This window comes from Gadus chalcogrammus, chromosome 1 (genome assembly GCF_026213295.1).
Source record: "Gadus chalcogrammus isolate NIFS_2021 chromosome 1, NIFS_Gcha_1.0, whole genome shotgun sequence".
NCBI classification, from domain to species: domain Eukaryota; kingdom Metazoa; phylum Chordata; class Actinopteri; order Gadiformes; family Gadidae; genus Gadus; species Gadus chalcogrammus.
This window is the reverse complement of record NC_079412.1, coordinates 16,032,885-16,053,876: the sequence shown is the minus strand read 5'-3', so window position 1 is coordinate 16,053,876 and position 20,992 is coordinate 16,032,885. Positions and strand designations below refer to the sequence as shown.

Here is a 20,992-nt window from a genome sequence, read left to right as displayed (position 1 = left end):
ATCACAACATCTGAGAGTTCGATTCCTACGGGGTTAACGGGATATGCATGCTACTGCTCTGTTGTGTGTTGACGGCAGCTTTATTCTTCAATGTTTGGGCACTCATATCAATGATACAATCAACACATTATTTTGGAAGTCTCCATTATGTATCTCTATATATTTTTTTAGTTATCAAAAAATAAATAGATCGTAATCGTCATAGAATGTTAAACAATTATAGACGCAACTTGGGACATACCTACAACAGCCTGCAGGGGTCTCTCAACGTGTGTCATGATTTATAGGCTGGTAGGCCTGCTAATGATGAAATGTAAGAAAACTCCATAGAAGATGTCAGATCCAGTTGCTTGAACTTTGAGGTAATTGAATTATGTACATTTAACAAAATATCTATAGACCAACATAACATAACCTTGGTTAGAAGCAGACTTAAGATGTTCAACAAGCTCACATTTCTTCAACATTATGTGTCCTGGAGGAACGGCTCATGTTCTACTACTACTGTTGTGTTGGGTCTTTTAAACAGTCCCACTGTTGGCAGGGCATCTAACCTAATTATCCTATTACCAACAGTAGGGGGGATTTTAAGCAGCGCTTTGCTCAGGAACGGTTCTCAATTTAATTATTGTGTTTGGTTCCAGGGTGACAGCTTGGAATCATGTCATGGATTCTGACAGTGATGATGAGGTCCTTTTTTCATAAACAAAAGCCCTTTGGAGGCTGCGCACACTCAGTAAACAAATTATGGCCTGTGTTTTTGGATATCACTGACAACTCATTCCATAGCTTCATTAATATAATTTAATGTATGGCCACAGTTGTTTCCTTGCATTGCACGGTATGATTAAAAGGAAAACAGAACAAGATGCCTACAGTCTAAATCATGGGCTTAGAATAACACTTCCCCCTAGCATCCTCTCCAACCATACTTCTACTATTAAACCTGACCTAGCCACCACTTTAGCTAGCCTTGAACATAGCCTTTCTGTGGAACTAGATGCTAAAGGCATGTTTGTTATGAAATATTTATGGCTTGGAAGATGAACAAGGGACACTTTATCTTTTCCACAGCACTCCGTTATGAAACAGGGAGTTGGAGTTGCCATGGTTTCCTTCATGTATACCAGATGTCCTCTCCTTCTGGGGCACCTGAGCACTCTCCCCTGAGATCACGCTCTGGGAATATTTCACCACAACGCCTTTTCAGTACAGGGCATAAACAAAGCCGTCACGCTCGGTGCCTTGACACTATGAAACACATGTGATAATTTTCTTCAATGGTAGCAGTATTTGTGGTTTATATAGACATGTGACGTTCTGACTGCAGACATTTTTAATTGATTGGTTGCCGCCGAAAATATGAATTATTTAGCGGCTATAGTGGAGGAAAAGCATGGGTGTCTCTGAGGTAAAGATCTGTTTGTAGTTGTCATCGCAGCTGTCGTTTGGATAAGTTGCCTTGGTGTGTTTTGACCGTTGGGAACTATTTCATGTTACCTGCCTCCCCTGGGCCAAGTGGTAAAGCAATCTGTATGTACGAATTATAACTGCACAAAGCCGAAAATGGCAACTATGTGTTAAGGCTATGCATTGCTTGCAATCAAGCTATTTACCCATGACCTTCATAATTACATAAAACCAATAGAGTGCACAGCAAATTAATTAAAATGTAGTTAACTGATACTGTTATTAACACTATCATAGTAATGTCCAACTAATACTAAGGAGGTAATATAATAATGTTCCATGAATAAAACAAGGCATTATGTGTAGGCATATTTTCTCCTAATTCTAACATTTTGATGATGCTGAATCGTGAAATGTAACACTGGAATGTTGCCTCTAGATGGTATTACAGCGTTATTTCTCCTTCACTTGTGGTCCAGTCTCAGAGCAACCAAATTGGCAACCCATACCTCTCTCATTCTCTTGTGGAAACTTCACCCCGCTGGAAATGGAAGCAATTCCCTGTCACCGTTTACAATCCAGTTTCCAGAGCAGCAAGAAGCCGGCAGTATGTGAGCGGTTCCAGGCCAGGGAGGGCTTAGTATCTCCTCGTAATTTGATTTGGCCCAAACCACCAATGGTCTGTTTCCAATGTTCTTTATGCAGATCGATGACAGATGATAGCCTACATGAAGCTCTCGAGGTCTACATCATAGAACTCACTTGTGACTGCGTCTGGGTCTGTTTGCACCCTTCTTCCACATGAGGGCCAGCAATATCTGCGTTTGTTTAACCTCTGCAGAATCAAGGGGCTAGTGAGGCTGAGTGTCATGAACCTGCTTGGTCCAAGGCTTTCCAGTCGATTTAAAGTCAACACACCTCATGCGGCAGACAGCCCTGGGATTCCCATGGTCACCCAGTGGAGCCCACATTCCCCAGAGGTTGGAGGGCAGGCTGCAGCAACATCTCTGCGGGCCCTGTGGGAAGGAGACTCCATGGCTCACATATTACTATGCAGGTCAACTGTCAGATGTCTTTCTCAAAGTTATCCTTATCCAAAGTTTATCTTAGCTTATTATAATAAAATAGATGCAATCACAGTTCTCAAAGGGCGTCCTAATCCTTCCTTGTTGTTATTTCTGGTGTAGCCTAGTCTAATGATTGATGAATAAAGAAAACCAAGCGGCTACCTGCCGTGTTGCAGGAAGTCATCAGATGGAAACTCAAACAAGCCGCGGCAGACCCTGCTATCAGCCGTCTGTCAGATTGGCCAGTGGGAATATCTGGCTGGGCTGACCCCGGGCCCCCCCACTGCGGCCCGCTGTGTGGGGGGCTGACGTGGACCCTAAATCTCCTAGCTTCAGTCGGTGGTTCATGCAGGCCCCCCCCCCCCCCCCCCCCCTCCCCCCCACACTTTGACAGGGGCTAAACAGTGTGGGAACCCCGCACTGGGTGTATGGATTTCTCAGGGAAATTCCCTCCATAGGTACAGATCGCCCCCCCACCCCACCCCATGATTGGCGGCAGAGGTGTTTACAGGAGAGTGGATGTTGAATGAGCCGAGATGGGGTTGTTGCGGCGTTAAGAGGAGGGGGTGTAAACCGATAGGCATGAGGACTGTCTTCTCCACAGATAAGGAATGGAGGACTGTGGGAAAAGAAGGCGTTAAAATACAGGGGCCGGGGCTGATACTGCTGCAAATGGAAAACCATTAGTATATAATGGGCAAATTTCAAGGCATTTACAACTTCATTTGATCTATAAACACTTATAAAGCACGAGAAAATGCTTTGATTTGTGAAATGTCGAGGACGTTGATGATGAATCTACGAATCCCGGTTGGATAGTATCTAAAATAACATCGAGAAGATGAGGCACACTGTCTTAGACACAAGTCCAAGTTATAGTCCACTGTAGTTTAGAGTATAAATATGTTAGTTTATGGGAACCGCTGACAGTCAACTCAATCAAACCAACTTTCCCAAAGTTGCCCTGAGAAGCTCCCCCCCAGAGCAAGGGGAAACGACCCACGTCACCGGCTCAACCTTGGCAAGAAGTCTGCGTCATCGACGCTGCTTTCTATCTGCCCATTCTGTCTAGAGGTCAGAGTTCAAACCTTTTACTGGGACCTATTTATCAGAGCAGAGGTTGTGAGACCAAAGGGGAGGGGGGAGGGGGGATACATGGTAAGGGTGGGTTAGTGAGTGTGATGGGGGTGGGGGTCCTTAGGGGTCCCTTCTAGGGAAAGGTCTCTGATAGAGTGGCCAGTAGATCAGGGCACAGCAGAGGACAGATCTCCTATATAAGAGTGGAAGTTGGATGCTAGCAAGGAAGAGCAGAAAGAGAGCGCAGTGCTTTGGACACACTGACATCAAGACACACCTTCGCTGTCATCAAGGGACAAGGAAAGACAGTCAAAAGTCTTCTTTGATCGTTTGCATCCGTCGCTGGCCTTTCATTTGTTCCTGTATTGACGTCTCCATGGAGCCGATGAGGAGTTACTGGCTGTGTGCAGCTGTGCTGTCGTTGACAAGTTGCCCTGGCCATGCTTTGCGACGGTAATTTATTGTTTTTATTCTTCCGATTATAGTGTTTTCTGCATGGGATTTATAGGAGACTTTATCGATACATCGTTATATTCGAAATTAAGGCAGACTATATACATTTAGAAAATATGTTTGCAATATATATTGTATGCAATATATTAAACTTCAAAAGCAAGTGAAATGAGGTAAGCTCAACTATTTCTGCAATCAATTACATCTCTTATATATGTCAAACTGTTACACAGGCGATCTACATTCAAAACAGTAGCAATGAATAAAAATGTCAAGTTCAAAGTGTTCTTATAGAATCCGACTTTGTAACGGGCTTGTATCTGCGGTGTTCTCCAGAGTGACCCTGAAGAAGATGCCGTCCATCAGGGAGAACATGAGGGAGCTGGGCTTCGCTCTGGACCAGATGTTCCCTCTACTGACCCAGAAGGCCTCCGATGATCCAACCAATGGGACGGCTCCAACGCCCTTGACCAACTATCTGGATGTACGACAGCACAGTTGACAACTGGCAATGAAAAAAGATGAAAATTAATATATCTATATATAAATATTTATATACAGTGAGAAATTCAATGGCCTTCTAATGTATTTTTCTATATATATAAATATGTATCTATATGTATGCATATATATATACATATATATACATATATATATACATACACATACATACATACATACATACATACATACATACATACATACATACATACATACATACATACATACATACATACATACATACATACATACATACATACATACATACATACATACATACATACATTAGAAGACCATCGTATTTCTCAAGTAGATTGAATCACTTTCTATCTGAAATGGAAAACCCATGTCCAAAGAGATTGGAGGTGGAATTGAAACCAGTGGTATTGGTATTTCAACTTGTGGTTTTATATGTCTGGCTTTCTGTTTCTATTTTGAATGTATGCTAACCAGACGCAGTACTTTGGGGAAATCAGCATCGGCTCTCCTGCCCAGATGTTTAACGTTGTGTTTGATACGGGTTCGGCCAACCTCTGGGTGCCCTCCCAGAGCTGTTCTCCTTTCTCCACCGCCTGCTGTGAGTTTACTGGAGACCATTATCATGCTATCATACAGCAATCCACACACACACACACACACACACACACACACACACACACACACACACACACACACACACACACACACACACACACACACACACACACACACACACACACACACACACACACTCAAACACCCACATCTACCAAAATGTGTCAGACGTGTGTTGTTGACAGGAAAGAAACATCATTCCTTCCGTATTCCCTCTGAAGATTCTCACTCCGTTTTTTAATCACTCTCAGTTACGCACAACAGGTACGACGGATCCAGATCCCGGACTCACATCGACAACGGGACGGGCTTCTCCATTCAGTATGCCTCTGGCACCGTCCGAGGATTCCTGAGTGAGGATGTAGTTGTGGTGAGTTTGAAAACACACTCACCCAGGCATGTGTGTGTGAACAGCTTAACCCGCAACAGCCACACTTTTCCCATAACATTGCGACGACACCCGCTGGGCCGTGCTGCCTCAGGCATGTGAACCGGCCCGGGCGACGATAAGTGATGCCTTGTGGCTCTCCCCTCATAGATCGGCGGCATCCCCGTGGTCCAGGTGTTCGCCGAGGCCACCGCTCTGTCGGCCATGCCCTTCATCTTCGCCAAGTTTGACGGCGTGCTGGGGATGGGCTACCCCAACGTGGCGATCGACGGCATCACCCCCGTGTTCGACGGCATAATGTCCCAGCACATCCTCAAGGAGGAGGTGTTCTCTGTCTACTACAGCAGGTGGGTTGGGGGGGGGGGGGGGGGTGGGGGGGGTGGGGGGGTGGGCGGGGGTTGGGTGGCTGGGTGGGGGAGTGGGCAGGTGGGTGGGGGAGTGAGTGGCTGGGTGGGTATGGGAGGAGCGTGGGCGGAGAGATGGACAGACGGACAAATAAGCAATCAGGCAGAAAGATGGCCGGGCAGATGAATGGACAGACAAACAAACAGATGGCCAGACTGACTGATTGGTTGATTGATTGAGGGCGGTTCTGTTCCAGGGACCCACAGCACTCCCCTGGCGGTGAGCTGGTGCTGGGAGGCACAGACCCCGACTATTACACTGGGACCTTCAACTATGTGGCCACAGAGGAGATGGGAAAGTGGGAAGTGACCATGAAAGGGTGAGCTTATTTCCATGCAGTGCATACTGGTGGTGAATATACATGAATGACTACATCTGTGATCTCATAGTGGGAACTTAACTCTTGTTTTATTCCTCCTTCCAGTGTTTCTGTGGGCGACAGGATCATGTTCTGCGTGGAGGGCTGCACCGCCGTGATAGACACAGGCTCCTCCTACATAACAGGCCCCGCCTCCTCTGTGTCTGAGCTGATGACAACGATCGGAGCTCAGTTGGATGAAAGTGGCGTGAGTTCTAACACAACTGACGCATCCGCCTTCCATCACACACACACACGCACACACACACACTGGCAAAAACAATAACAGATGGCCGTTCATAGTTGAATCCACTTCTGTCTGTTTTCCAGTACAAAGTCAACTGTGAACTGGTGAAGACTTTACCTTCTGTGACTTTTCATCTGGGTGGCCAAGAGTACGAACTCAGTCACGAGGACTACATCTTATGGGTAAGCGCTAGCCACAAGGTGAGCACAGTGGAGCTAAGCACAAAGAGGTTTCTATTTTGAATCAGCCACATGACCGGTGATAAAATAAACACACTCTATTTTCTGTTCTGCATTTATGTAAAAACATTGTATTTCTAAATGAACCATTGTGTTTTCAGCAAACCGAGTTGGAGGGGGATGTTTGCACCGTCACCTTCAGAGGGCTGGATGTGCCGCCCCCTACAGGCCCCATTTGGATTCTGGGAGCCAATTTCATTGCGCGCTACTACACAGAGTTTGATCGGGAAAACAACCGAATAGGCTTTGCTACAGCAGTCTGATAACAAACACAAAACTACCCCCCCCCCCCCGCGTCCGTTTTCCACCTCTCTCTGCAATCTATCCCGGCCACCTCTGTCTCTCCCCCTCCTTGCCTTGTCCTTTCTGGTTATCTAACTCTCCAGTATGCTATCTGATCTCAGGCCTTATACCCTACGCATCTGTCCTCAGACTCACCCGCTTTTATGAACACCTAGGATCATCTCTACTTCATTCCCCACGTTAGGATGGGGAAGATGGAGATACCTTCCTTCTATTTATGCCCCTTAAAAGAAGCAACGGTAAAGAAGAGAGAGATATTTGAAGGCCGGCTGTGTTCTTTTTTTCAAGCGTATTGCTCAAGCCTAAAAGAACAAATATGCATTTCTGTCATGTACGCTTCTGCTGATTTTCACTATTTTGCATCTATATCATTTAACAATATCCACCTCTGAACTGTGCTGACGTGAAAGCAATAAACTTCAGTTGGCCTTTTTCTTGTTTGTTATCAGTATGTTGACTCACTACGACCTCCATGAACAAAAGAGGAGCAGAATAAAACCATATTGCCATCTCATTTCCTTTACAAAACATACTAGATGAAAATATCTTTGATAATATTTATGCAATATGTATAATAACACATAATAACGACAAAATTAGCAAGCATTTTTTTTATGCACAGACTACATTATTAGTTTTTTATCTGAGTTCTGCATGTTTTGATATTCAATCTTTATGATTCAATTTTTTGCTTTGCCAATGGTCAATTTTGACTTTTACCATTATTGATGCCTTCACACACACAAACCCACACACATTATACACATACACAGAGAACGTGACAGTTTGCAATTTATTTTAAGCTTCAATTACTTTTGAGCTACCATAAGGTACTGATGGTAGCGCCAAAGACAAATCAATCTGGGGTAGGTTCTCCAAGACAAGACTACACTTTACATACATTTTATTCAGGGCTGTAAAAAAAACAACAACACTACAATTCCTAGAATCCTAAGATATTGTTATTTCCACCTATTATCTAAAAAGTCATCCAAAACCTGATCTCATTTAGATGCAACATTCCTGTGTTCAAAGATAGATCACTGTACTTCCTTTCTGCTTGATCGGCAGTGAGGGCGCCCAGATTGAGATAACAAAACAAAAACTATTAAGCACCCAAATCTGCTCGTCTCTAGGTCTTGTCTGGTCTGCCTCAAAAAGTCCCCTCATTGTCTGCTCAAGGCTTTATTGTGTTAGTGTTCTTAATGTCATATGATAGTGTCCTTGAGGTCTTTCGGACGGCCCGCCACATCCATGAATTGTATGATTGCCTCTCTAATTGATGGCAAGCGTGCCATGAAGTGAAGGCCAGGATAGATTTATTGAAACTTTGTCCTCGTCACGTTTGTTTCACTTTTGTTGTCAGGAGACAAGTTGCAGGAGTCAACAAACCAAAAGTCATCTTTTACAGATTAAAAATGTTCTTGGATAGTTGTTGTTGTTGTGAAGAAAGGTTTTGAGAAATGTTTACATCAAATCCAAACAATCTGCAAAGTATGTAAATGTTTAGAAATATCCACATTGTTGGCATGACAGTTGACAGTTCTTAGCATTGTGCAACATGAGAAGATTCCTAACATGTCATTGCCATGTTTAATTTAATTAAAAAATAAAACTTTCTCTATGCCATTGCTGTTTACATAAGGCTCACTCAATGTGTGTGTTTGCGTGTGTGTGGGTGTGTGTCCCCATTGTGTGCGTTTGAGCCATGTAATATTATTTTCTTCATCTTCATTACGTCTTTTCTGGTAGAGCTTGAGGAGGCCACACAAAAAGTAGCCAAGGGGATCCTGACCACCATAATCCGCCGATGTTTTGCGTTCGAAAAGGTAAATCATAGGATCAAGAAAGGGTTAATCTTTCAAACAAATGAAAAAATACGACGTGTTTGGTACGACAGGGAAATGTTCAGCAGTCCCAATCCTAAATTAGGATTTAATGAACGATTTGGTCATAGATACATAGTTCTGCATTTCAAGATGAGCTGCTTTGCAAGGAGAACACACAGTAGTTAGCTAAAAGGGAGTTTAAATGGAGTTGAAAATCTTTTTTTAGCGAGGTTACATTCTTCTTGTATGAATACATAACATACCACAAATCTTTGGTTGCATGCACAGTTTAACTTACACCGCCTGTGCACCAATAGACCACCCTGTGTCCATCTGTGGATGCAACAAATTTCATGGATTTCCACACTGCAGTATCCCTAAGCTTGCATTGATTAAAAGGTTCTCAACAGATGTTATTTAACAGCAGGGCGTCTTGTTTCCCGAAAGACCAACTTTGATTTGAACTTTGAAGAAAACAAAAAAGGGTTATGCATGGAGACAAAACTGATCATCACAACTTTTATTTATTTTCCAATAATTCTCCGAGTCCAAATCTACGGTTTGCTGATTTTTAGAAACTGTTTAATGAGCACTATTTAACTAGCCACTGCTATCTGAAACCATCCATGTGGTTTATTCAAAGCCAAATCGTATATCATGGCCTGCCGGGAGATAGGCCTACATAACTGTTTGAATGTGGAAAATATGAAATTCTATCCCCGGGCGGTGTAATAGTATTTTCCGTCTTGCATTGTGACCTGAAACAACAGATCACTATAAACATTGTAGATGTGTTTCCCTAAAATGGCTTTTATTTAACAACCTAAAGGATAAAAGCCCAGACACATATTAAGGCCCCCAGCTAAACTATTGTATTTGTGGAGCACGTGAGAGTTGTGGGCGGTCTCAGGCTGGACCATAAGCAGGGAGAGTTGTTCTATGCAAACTGAGTCTGCAGGAGGAGCACATTATGTTTGGGGTGATCGGCATGAGATGTAGTATCGTCAGTTTTGCCTCGCAGCATTCCCTTTCACCACGAGTGGGACTAAATACAAAAAACGCATTTATCTGCCTCAATGTGTGTGACAGAGGAGTCTGCTCTTGTTCTTTGCCAAACATATACCAGATGACCAGCCTGGTGCCCTCCCTGATTCAGAGCAAAACCAAGGTAAGGGAAACTTCTTTCACAGAATATTTTATTCACAAGGTCAATGAGAACATTTTAAGACATTGGAGGTTACATGTGAATGACTAGGCTAGGCTAGGCTTATGTATCTGTGTTTGTGTTTCTAATTGAGTTTGGTGTGTGTGTGTGTGTGTGTGTGTGTGTGTGTGTGTGTGTGTGTGTGTGTGTGTGTGTGTGTGTGTGTGTGTGTGTGTGTGTGTGTGTGTGTGTGTGTGTGTGTGTGTGTGTGTGTGTGTGTGTGTGTGTGTGTGTGTGTGTGTGTGTGTGTGTGTGTGTGTGTGTGAATTTAATTTGTGTTTGTGTTTGTGATTTGGCATACCTTTAAAGTGCAGGTTGGTTAAATAGTGCTATGGATGACTTAGATGTGGACAGTATATCTTGGATATCATGGGAAAAGCAAATCATGTTGTGGTTTAATGTGAGCTTTGTGTCCCATGTTTTTTATCCTTGTCCTGGTCCTATTAGTTGTGTTTTACATTCAGTTAAAGTTAATCTGTGGTATCACTCAACAACAGTTAAGACTTCTGTTACTATAATTAGTAGTATAAGTAGGACTAGTAGTAGTAGGGAAAGAGAAAGGGACAAATTTAAAATACAAATATATATTTCAACAACATATTTATACATTTAAGGATGCAATGATGAAGTTATTTTGAATGTAGTAATATTGGAACAATTTACCTTTTTATTATTTTTATTATTAGTATTAAAGAAGATTAAATGTACTTAAAAAGATCAATAGCGAAACCCTTCATGTTTCCAAGTGTTCTAATAATGTAATATAACTACATATTTCAAGTAACCTGAAAGTGTATCGCTTGCCTTTTTTAATCAGCGTGCCCACATGTCTCTAAAATGTGTCTCAATAGTTAAATCACTGTGGCAGTAAGATTGCAATTACAAAATCATCAATAAACATTGACAATAAATTCTTATAGATAATGTGTAATAATAATGAATGCGAAAAACGATTAACATTACTTTATCATTCCATGAGTAACAATAACCAATAATGCCTAAACAATACAGATTCTGTCCACTGCAGACAGTATACACCATCACATTCAAGTTGGTCTACAACAGCCTCATGCTTGTTAAATGAGGACCATCAGCTCTGGATTAACATCCAGGTCTTGTTCAGCCTATCAAACAGCCTATTTAGCAGCTGGACTGTAGTGTTGGGGAGTGTCACATGAAAGATATGGATTTATGTCATTAATAATTATCTTCAACACCAAACAAACCGGACCAAAGCGCTTGTCGAGGTTATGGTAACAAAGAAAGGATGTATGCGATTCTGTGTGGTAGGCTTTGCCATTTTTCAAGCTGATGGCAATAATTGATGGTGACATGGCGCATTCCAACCAAGTTATATTTATCTATGAAGCTAACTGTGCTGGTATGAAAGTTTAACCACAGTGTAAATCAGGTATGCTTGGTTGTGATCAAAATTACTTTCATCCCACAAGAAGGACGCAACTTGATAAGGAAAGCCTAAGGGGTAGACCTACCTATTTTGGATTAGGATATTACCTATTCAGTAAATAGGTATAAAGTTAATCTAAAATCAGTTGCCTTCAAATCATAAATGATAAAGTTAGTGGCGGGGAGGGGCTTTCCGTTTAACTTTGACTGCCAGTTGTAGAGACCCCTATGGTATATATTCTTATTGTTTTAGTAGAAATGTGGAGGTTGATGTAAGCACTAAAATATTTGATTTTAGGGTTAGGTTTTTGGGTTAGGTTTTGTCAGATTTGCTTACAAATGACACGTGTTACTTTCCTTTCTTAGTATCGATGGTACAAAGAAAGGACACATGTGATGGTTAACATTGGTTTCGTTCTGCAAATAAATATTTTAAAGCATTAACAAATAATTTGACACAGAATGGAATATTCAAAATCCGAGAGAGAGAGAGGGAGAGAGGGAGAGAGAGGGAGAGAGAGAGAGAGAGAGAGAGAGAGAGAGAGAGAGAGAGAGAGAGAGAGAGAGAGAGAGAGAGAGAGAGAGAGAGAGAAAGGGAAAGGGAGAGATCGAGGCAAATCAAAATAGCATGTCAGTTTTGAAGGAGACTGGCTCCCAGACATTTTGGTTTCAACATCTAAGCAATAGCTGTTGAAGAGCGCACACATTATGTGAAAGAACCGAAGCACAGTATATAGAATGGGACAATCTCTGCTTGAATTCCTCTTTGGTTTCAAAGAAATCCTTTGTCCCCGCTTTCCATCTCCAAAATCAGACAGCAAAAGCAGCATTGTTAAATTAAGGGGAAAGACTTGCGAACTCTAGTGTTGGAAGCGGTCCGAGTCCCCTCATACATAAGCTATTCAAGGGCATTATTCAAGGGTTTATGAATGGGTCCAGAGAGATCTCCCCGCATGAGTTAGTGAGTTTGTTTGTACTTTATTATCCACATTCCATAAGGTTCTGTCGCATGTCAATCAGGAAGAAGAGACGCCAGGAGCTGTTACCAGGCAGCCCTGGGTAGCTGTCTGATGGAACGGGCCTTAACACACCTCCCCAAGGGCCTGCCCCCTGCCTCCTTCACAACATACATCGCAGGGGCCTATAGGACCCCTGCTGGAGGCTTAGGGAGACGTAGAGCAGAGCGCATGCTTACTCAACACGTGGCTGTCTATGTCACGCTAGGCCTACGTCTACCATCCTTCTAACCGATCTGTACAATCACTTATTCGCCCGTATACACCAGATTTCCCCCACAGCTGTAGGTCATAGTAGTATTATATGATACTTTAAGATACTCCAAATACATAGTGTGAGCCGCTCAAGATGAAAATCCCCCCTTTGTACATCTGGTACCACATGCCGATGCGCTGTTCTTTGTGCGTTGCAGGTCAATTGTCTGTGTGTGCTTGTGTTCCTGAGCTTCCCCCTCACCATGGGTGAGGTGCCCGGCCCCTGCAGACATTCCATAACCAGGGAGCACCTCATGACGCTCAGACACCTGGTATGTGATTCAATTACTCAGCCGGCATTGAAGAATGGCATTTTCATCCCCCTCCCCCCGTCCCGGGGCCGGGTTGAACTATTGGGTGTGTATGTTTTTTTTTCTCTGTAGTCTACGACTGAGCCCCTGTTGTTTCCACAGATGGATAACCAGTTTAGTAGTGGGTGTATGATTACCTACACATTTATAGAGCGGAAGGATTTGGTAAGGTGCCCTTTCATTTATTAAGATAAAGAAAATGAACAAAGTTATTGACTGCCTTCGAAGAACTCTTTTTTCGTTTTGCTTTCGTTTTTTTCTAAACCACCGACAGAGCAAATGTTGCTTTGTAAAAGCGGCCTTACCGTGGATCTTGGAGCTGCTTGCGACCCACTTCAAGTACAGCAGGGGCTCAATTAACGAGGGTTACGTTCAGTCTCTGAGGGCGCTCATTCTCAACATCTACTCTCAGAAATGTGTTCCTCAGATTAACGAGGAAGTTGAGGTAGGTGCCTGATATTTAATATAACAATGGTCCTCGTAAACCTATTTTGGTCGATTCCAAGCTACTCAAATATGACTCCTCAAACAAAACAACTCCTTTTATTTGTTGTTCTTGTGGTTGTTTTTCCTGATATTCAAAGATAATTGCATTGTATGAACAATGTAAAATGATAATGTCACAATGATGAAATCAAATCATGGTTTTTTTTTCCCCTTTTTAAATGATTTCTTAGGACAAACCAGAAAGTTTTGAAGTGTCCTTTCAACAGTCTCCTCTCGAAGCACTTAGGAGGGCCTTGGAGGTGTTGTCTGTCTACTGGGAGCTTATGACCACCATGGAGGGGCCTGTAGACTGGCAGTGTGAGAGCGAATACACTGTGGCCTTTGTGGTCAGCACAGAAGTACCTACCAACCTGCCCACCGTCCACTTTACAACAGGTTTGGTGACACACGTTTAGTTCACGTTGCGCTTTGGTGCGCAATGCCTCTCCACCTCTCCTCCCCTCAATAACCTTGGACGTCTGTGATCTTACCTTTCCACAGACAGGGCTGAGAAGTACTCAATGAACGCGTCCCCGAGACGTTTGGAAACAGATTTTTATAAACTTGGCTTTATAATCACTTCCATCTGCGGAGGAATTCTGATTATATTCTTCCTCTCCTACATGTTCTTACAAAAGGTACGGCACAATCTCTGCAAAGGACGGCGTTCTGGCAGGTTCTGACTGTGCAGCCCACTAACCAGACCAATGGGTTGTCAATATTGTTGTTGTCAATTTGTAACACTTGAATGCATTAATAAGCATTAACTTAGAGTTAATTAACAGTTAGATAATGGTTTAGTTATCATTTTCTAATGGTGTTAATGATTTCTAGTGGTATTCATGTTTAAGGCGCAACGACATTCAATCTAGCATGCCGCTTAAAATTTGCTAAAAATATCAGTAGGCCTAGTCATCGATCGATAGTGATTTCAAAAACTAAATCCATGAAATGGAATCCAATTACTGATATGTTCTTCAAATATAAAATGTTGGCCAGCCCTTCCCTCTCTCTTTGTTTACAATAATCTTACTATTAATACTCCAAAAAACCCTCCCACTCACACCACTCAGCAAGTTGAGCTAAACAATTTCGCGTCACACAGTTGCACAGCCAGTAAGAGTGGACGTAACTCTGTTATTGAGGTTTTTCATTCTGAATACAACATTAACTAGCTGTTAATGATGCCTTTACTGCAATCGAAACTGCTCAGCCTTCCCCATGTAGGCCAATTTGAAAGCATTCAGTGGTAACTTATGAAAATAGCTTGGAACTGGAGCTAAGAAACAATGAAAAAAGAACCAACTGTTGCCATTTAACTGCAGAGAAATAATTGAATCCGGATTTCTCAGTATACTAAACATAAGCTTGAAGGAAAAAGAGTGGTTTCAATTTGTGTCATTTTTTTTTCGCATGACAGAGTTCAAATGTCAGAAAATATTTTGAAGTAGCAGGCATCCTCTGTTCAGTATCTCACCCCTTTTTTTCTTCCATTTGTCTGGTATGTAGATTCGGCGGAGACATGCAGATCACAGACCTGGAGCCATGATAATGTGAGTAGCCTATCTCTAGGAACTTAAAGGTAGGGTAGGGTTAGGGTTAGGGTTTGGGTGAGGGTTAGGGTTAGGTATTTTTATTTTTTATTACCATTATTTGTTTTGTTTTTGGGAAGTGGCTTTTGAGGTTGGCCTGAAGGGAGGGTTAGGGATTTTTTTAATATACTTTGAAAACGAGTTGACTGTTAAAATTGCCTGCCCTAGCTTTAAGTGCTCCTTCTAAATATTCCCGAGAGATTCATGAGTTTAGTGCTAATCTGGTTAACCGTTGCTCAATGTTACACATTGCAACTTTATATAAGGTTATGATGTTCATGTAAACATTCATACAATATTTCATAGGGTTAGGGTTAACCTTTACCAAGTTACCCTAACCCTTATGCTAATTCTTTATAATAATACGTATGACTGTAACTAATCTTAATAAATGGTTAATTAATGTACACATATTGTAAAGTGTTATTTACTGCAATAATGTAGTGTCCATACATTCAAAAGCACTCTCTTGTATGTTTTCTGTATATCTCAGAGTATATGTATATTGTTCATATTCCTGGGCAGAAGACAGCTATAATGTTGCTTTTGCTGCAAGCTAACACTGCTAGCCTCCCCCCTGTAGGCCACTTAGAAAGCATTTTGTGGTAACAACCTGTGAAAACAGCTTGGATAAGAAACAATCCCAACAGAGACACCTTGTTGCCGTTTAACTGCACAGAACTAATTTATTTATTTCTCAGTACACCAACCATAAGCGCTAAGGAAAAAGACAATTTGTCAATTTGTGTTCTTAAATCCTAAACCATATTTGTTACCCATGACAGAGAGTTAAAATGTCTTATTTTGGTTTCATTTCAAAGTGGCAGGCATCCTCTCTGTTCAGAAACTCACCCCCTTTTTCTTCCATTGGTCTGGTGTGTAGATTCAGCAGAGAGCTGCAAACCACAGTTCTGGAGGCATGATAATGGAGGAGCTCCCAGAACTTAAAGGTAGGCACAACATTTTTAGAAGCATTTTTTATTTGTTTCAGGTGGGCGGTTTTGGAGGGAGGCCTGAAGAGAGCAGTGGGAATATCTGTTGTATACTTTGAAAAAGATCGAGTTGACTTTTTCAAAAATGCCTACCCATAGGGATTCATGAATCTAATCTGTTTCAAGTGTATTCACATTTTATTTTTTCATTAGGCAATGACAGCACATGAATTGAGCAGTGTATGACGAACACATGAAGGTGGACATTCGATTGATTAATCATCAAGGACACAAGAGTTAACATATTTTCATATGTATAATGTACCATCTGAACCATATGTCATCAGAGCTTGGCTTTAAGTGGAAGCAAGAGTTTTTATTTAGAATAATGTGCTTTGTATATTAATGTTTATGCTGTATCCATGGCTTATATTTTTCTATTTAGTTGAGAAAACAAAATATTTATTTTTACAATAGTTATCTATGTTGAACAATGTGTCTATCATATGTAACATAAACACTTTCTTATCTATTGTTAAAGCTGTTTCCCAAATGTTTCAATCACTAATTTATTATATGTTAAAATTGTCTGTATAATAATAATCTATTGATGCATTAAAAATCCATATTAAATCACCACTGCAACGCTTTGATAACAGTGGGAATGAAATGTGACACCCAACAAAATCCCTTTGAGACATCCGATCTATTAACACTAGTGGATTGGTTAAGGTCGTGATCCTTTTATTGCCTGTTGGTTTAACTTTCCATTTCATAAGACTCTCAAAGCTCCAGCCAAACTTCAAAAGAGTGGGCCTTTTTAGGAGGCCTACCCTGCCAAAAATAATGTTAACCAAGGCATCCTCCTCTTAAAAAGATTCTGGGTAACAATAAAAACATTCTGGCTATAAGGAAAGAAAACAAAACATATGATTCAACTTTGTATTAAATGTTTAATACTTTGGATTACGTAAACCATGATCAAAGCCTGGCAACAATACATTATGTTATTAAAGGTAGTAAAAAATAATGGAATGTGGCATTTCTGATACTTAAAGGATAAAGGGGTTTATAATGCTGTCTTTCAGACAGGTGAGCATTATGTTGCGTAACAACTGTTTTGTTTTCATAGTGATAGCATGACATGTGGATCCCAGAGGATTACATCCCTGACCTTTTTTGTGGAAATGGCTGCTACATGTGATCATGTGCATGTGTGGGGCCTAAAGCCTATATTTTATCCCTGTCACAATACAAATCCCTCGAAAGTCCAAAAATATGTGAGGAGTGGATTGTAAAAAAAACGTCAAAGATTACTACTGATCATTGTAAATAAAAGTATAGTTGATGTGCAATTTTTCTACTTTTAATTTGGTGATCTATTTTTAATTTCTATTATTATTTTCCTGCAGCAGATTAAAGGCATCTGTGTAACAGAAAACAACCCACCCTTGTCATGGCTCCCAACTATTTGCGAAAAAAAAGAATTGGAAGTTTCCCAAAAACAGTTAAGACTGTTCTGAAAGAAAGCTATTATTTTCTTGTTTTCCTTTCTTGATTTCTTCTTTCCTTCTATCTTTCCTTTTTCTTCAATTCTTGCTCAGTCGCTCTCTCCTCTGTCTCTCTACCTTTCTGACTTGGAGGGAGCTGTGAAACAGCTGTTTTTAAGTTTAGGCTTACCACAACAAAGAGAACATTTGGCTGTGTCAGATATTTATATTGATGGTGTTATCCAAGGGCTCTACACATGCTTCATATTTGCATAGACACATGGTCACTTCATTTAGTGAGAGAAAAACATGAACATTTGCATAATAGTTATTGTCATATATAATCGTACACCGATTAATTTGTTTACTTTTACGCTACATTCTTTAAATGGAAATACAATTCACCGTTTTATTGAAGATACTTTGTGAAATTATGAAAAAGAGCTGTGAGTGATGTTTAAAACACAGAAAGTAGCCTTCACAAGACATTTCTCTTCCCTTTAAACACGCTAATGAGAATCATCAGTTCATTCCTTTCCTGCTGTAAGACTGTTTTACTCCACAGGATGGAAGCAAAGGGACCAAAATAATCCTCACCATGTCATAATCAGTTATGACTAGTGACATTTTAACTTGGGAAGACATGAACATTTGATAAGGATTTTGTGAATAACACACTTAATTTAACTTATTTAGTTATGGCTTTCATCTGGCATACAGAAAAACAGAAAAACAAAGTCAGAAAACATCTAAAAACACAACTGGGATACAGTTCAAAATCGAAATAGACGTAACGTGGTTCTAAATCAATTTATGATAGAGGCTTTTATAGAAGGCACGGGTTACCTTGGGACATATCTCCATTGATAAATTGATGAGATATGATAGAAGATCCTAAACATTTATGGAGGCAGCAAGGCGCAAACAGTAGACGGCTTCAGTTGGAATGTCTCTGGCACTAATCTTATTTGCATCCAAACGCAGCACTCTCAATTTTGAGAAGTTGGTCATGTCTACCACACTGCAAAAACTGCTCAAAGAGAATTCTGAAAGTAAAGAGAAGGGGAAAAAGAGAAACATGGAATGGTTTGTCGATCTGTAAAGGCATTTTTTTATATATAACTTTTTTTCCGAAAAAGCTAAATGTTACTTGCCATATATTATTATCAATGTTATTATTATTATTAGCAGTAGTAGTAGTAGGATTAATAGTAGTAGTAGTAGTAGTAGTAGTAGTAGTTGTATTAATGGTCGTATATTATTATTAGTAGTAGAATTATTGGTATAATTATATTGAGATGGCATATTACTATGAATAATCAAAAATCTTAAACTGATGCATGAACCTACCTTTAATACGATTGGCCTCTAGGTAGAGGTACTCCAGGTCCCTGCTCAACATGGGGATCCTTTCCAGTTTGTTGTGGGAAAGGTCCAGTTCCACCAGCGTGCTCACATTAAACACATTGGATGGAATACCCTCATCTGTTAGCATGTTACTACTCAACCTTAAGAACTGCAATTTGGGATGCATGCTCAGAAAGTCGGCAGGAACGCTCTCTATCTTATTAGAGCCCAGATAAAGCTGGTGGAGGCTCTCCGGAAGGCTCTTGGGCATCTCGCGAAGGTTGTTCTTCCTCATGTCCAGTACGGCCAGAGACTTCAGACCCTTGAACGCCCCTCCAACGTCCTCGATGGCGTTGGCGTGGAGCTGAAGACTGGCCAGCTCGGTCATGCCCTCGAAGGACTCTGCCTGGATCTTGGAGATCTGGTTGTTGCCAAGGCGGAGCTCCTTGATGGACTTGGGCAGGTTGGACGGGACACGGCTGAGCTCGTTGTGATCCAAGTAGAGGCGTTCCAGTTGCCTCAGCTTCCCGAACACGTTCTTCCCGATCTTGTCGGAGTTGAGGCGGTTCTGAAACAGCACCAGCCAGACCAGGTTGGTGGCGTTGTCGAACACCCCGTCCTGGATGCCCGTGATATGGTTCCTCTGCAGGTAGACGTACTTGATGTGCGAGGGGACGTAGGGCACGTGGTGCAGGTTGCGGCCGTGGCAGTACATGGCGGCGGGGTACTTGGCGGGACAGTCGCACTCCAGGGGGCAGTCTTGGTCCTGGCCGTTGGCCCAGAGGGCCTGAGGCCGGTGCCAGCGGCCCCGCAGCTGGGCCAACCACTGCAACTGGTTGACCCCTTGGGCCAAGTTCAGGTCCACCAGACACACCATGAAGAGGAGCCCCGCAGCCCGCATGATCTCGAGGGGTGGAAGGTGTATTCAGGCGGGGATGGAGTGGGTGAGGTCCATGGGAGGTGGTGGGGTGAGGTCGTCGGGGTGAGGTACGAGGGGAGTGGGCAGTGAGGAGGACAAAGGAAAATAAATTGTACCTTCTCATAAGTAGCTCACAACTGGAAAAAAACAACAATTTGTGATCTGTGATTTGTTATGGTTTGATTTCATAGCTTAGATTTGGTAATTTTCTCTACTTTCTCAATATAGTTGGAAACTCTGCTAAAAGTATATACTTACAGTTGTTTGTTGTTAGTTGTTTGTTCAGCTGTGATCACGCTTTCTCTCCTCTCTTAGGCTTTGGGTTCCACAACTGACTAAGATGTAATGGTGTGTTGCATTAAATACCCACCCCCCCTACCGCCTCCACCTCCACCTCATCCCAGCGGCAGTCTGGGATGAGGTGGAGGTGGAGACAAGTCTGTCCTATTAAGAGCCGTGCATTTTTTGCTTGTATGTAGTGCTTACACTGCATCATATTACCTCCAGCCATGTACATATATCAATCCCATCTGGGGCCTGGTGCAGACATCTGCTATTTAACAACCTTGTTTTCTTCTGTCTCTGTTCTGCCTTATCATTAACACGGCCGCTCTTGTTGGCTCAAAATGTGCAGGTTATTGAGCTATGCAGAATTTATGGAATTTTTTTATGGGTTTTTCGTTCGTTCATTCAATTGCACTTCAGCCTCAAGTGGTGGCCTCTTTGGAAACTGTGACAGGACTGAAGACTTAAAGTGCAGTCGACTTGTAATCCTCATCATTATGATTATGATTACAATGATTCACCATCTGAGCTTCAGCATGTTTTTGTAGAAAATATGTTTCTTTGGAATGAAAACAACTGCTTCTATCTCTGCCGCTTTTTGACCTTGGGGCAACACTGTTTTGTGCGTTCTCGTGCGGTCATATTCTCAGTTACCACCTGAAAGCCATTGAATCGTGATGTCATTATCTTCAATTTGCAGCCCTCCTAGCCTAATGGATATTGGAACTGGCTCCTCACTACACATGTGGAACCATTCTTTACAATGAATTAACCAAGAATGCACATACACTGAGAAAGCAACATAATTGCATTACATGTGCTGACATATGGAATCACATTTCCATTTGACTCTAGAATATTTTACTTTCTTCCATAT

At 41.7% G+C, this 20,992-nt stretch overlaps 3 protein-coding genes across 4 annotated transcripts; 2 read left to right on the top strand and 1 right to left on the bottom strand.

Annotated features, from left to right (window-relative positions):
• Window positions 1-3,769: 3,769 nt before the first annotated feature.
• ren (renin) lies at window positions 3,770-7,002 on the top strand. The gene is made up of 9 exons (XM_056601373.1): window positions 3,770-4,007; window positions 4,344-4,491; window positions 4,962-5,085; window positions 5,354-5,472; window positions 5,641-5,837; window positions 6,092-6,214; window positions 6,320-6,461; window positions 6,584-6,682; window positions 6,841-7,002. Exons 1-9 carry the CDS (start codon window positions 3,931-3,933, stop codon window positions 7,000-7,002), a joined length of 1,191 nt encoding a protein of 396 aa, XP_056457348.1. The 5' UTR covers window positions 3,770-3,930.
• Window positions 7,003-9,839: 2,837 nt separating this feature from the next.
• On the top strand, window positions 9,840-18,538 carry csf1b (colony stimulating factor 1b (macrophage)). Of its 2 annotated transcripts, none has more exons than XM_056592147.1 (9): window positions 9,840-10,039; window positions 12,912-13,025; window positions 13,137-13,229; window positions 13,339-13,509; window positions 13,742-13,946; window positions 14,052-14,188; window positions 15,060-15,103; window positions 16,026-16,092; window positions 16,288-18,538. In XM_056592147.1, the coding sequence occupies exons 1-8, from the start codon at window positions 9,842-9,844 to the stop codon at window positions 16,063-16,065; spliced, it is 1,002 nt and encodes a 333-aa protein (XP_056448122.1). In that variant the 5' UTR covers window positions 9,840-9,841; the 3' UTR covers window positions 16,066-16,092; window positions 16,288-18,538. The 2 variants fall into 2 exon arrangements, with proteins under 2 accessions (XP_056448122.1, XP_056448133.1); XM_056592158.1 differs by having other exon boundaries at window positions 13,167-13,229; window positions 16,288-18,536.
• On the bottom strand, window positions 17,599-19,812 carry fmodb (fibromodulin b). The gene is made up of 2 exons (XM_056592134.1): window positions 18,915-19,812; window positions 17,599-18,610 (listed from the first exon to the last, which is right to left on the bottom strand). The coding sequence occupies exons 1-2, from the start codon at window positions 19,810-19,812 to the stop codon at window positions 18,459-18,461; spliced, it is 1,050 nt and encodes a 349-aa protein (XP_056448109.1). The 3' UTR covers window positions 17,599-18,458.
• Between the last annotated feature and the right edge of the window lie 1,180 nt (window positions 19,813-20,992).

What these genes read in the sequence shown, in the direction of transcription:
- ren (XM_056601373.1), top strand. Translation starts at nt 3,931, where the DNA reads ATGGAGCCGATGAGGAGTTACTGGCTGTGTGCAGCTGTGCTGTCGTTG. An exon ending in CCTGGCCATGCTTTGCGACG is followed by an intron (nt 4,008 to 4,343) that starts GTAATTTATTGT and finishes GGTGTTCTCCAG; the next exon opens with AGTGACCCTGAAGAAGATGC. An exon ending in TGAGTGAGGATGTAGTTGTG is followed by an intron (nt 5,473 to 5,640) that starts GTGAGTTTGAAA and finishes CTCCCCTCATAG; the next exon opens with ATCGGCGGCATCCCCGTGGT.
- csf1b (XM_056592147.1), top strand. Translation starts at nt 9,842, where the DNA reads ATGTTTGGGGTGATCGGCATGAGATGTAGTATCGTCAGTTTTGCCTCG. An exon ending in AGATTAACGAGGAAGTTGAG is followed by an intron (nt 13,510 to 13,741) that starts GTAGGTGCCTGA and finishes ATGATTTCTTAG; the next exon opens with GACAAACCAGAAAGTTTTGA. An exon ending in CACCGTCCACTTTACAACAG is followed by an intron (nt 13,947 to 14,051) that starts GTTTGGTGACAC and finishes ACCTTTCCACAG; the next exon opens with ACAGGGCTGAGAAGTACTCA.
- fmodb (XM_056592134.1), bottom strand. Translation starts at nt 19,812, where the DNA reads ATGCGGGCTGCGGGGCTCCTCTTCATGGTGTGTCTGGTGGACCTGAAC. An exon ending in AGAGGCCAATCGTATTAAAG is followed by an intron (nt 18,611 to 18,914) that starts GTAGGTTCATGC and finishes CTTTACTTTCAG; the next exon opens with AATTCTCTTTGAGCAGTTTT.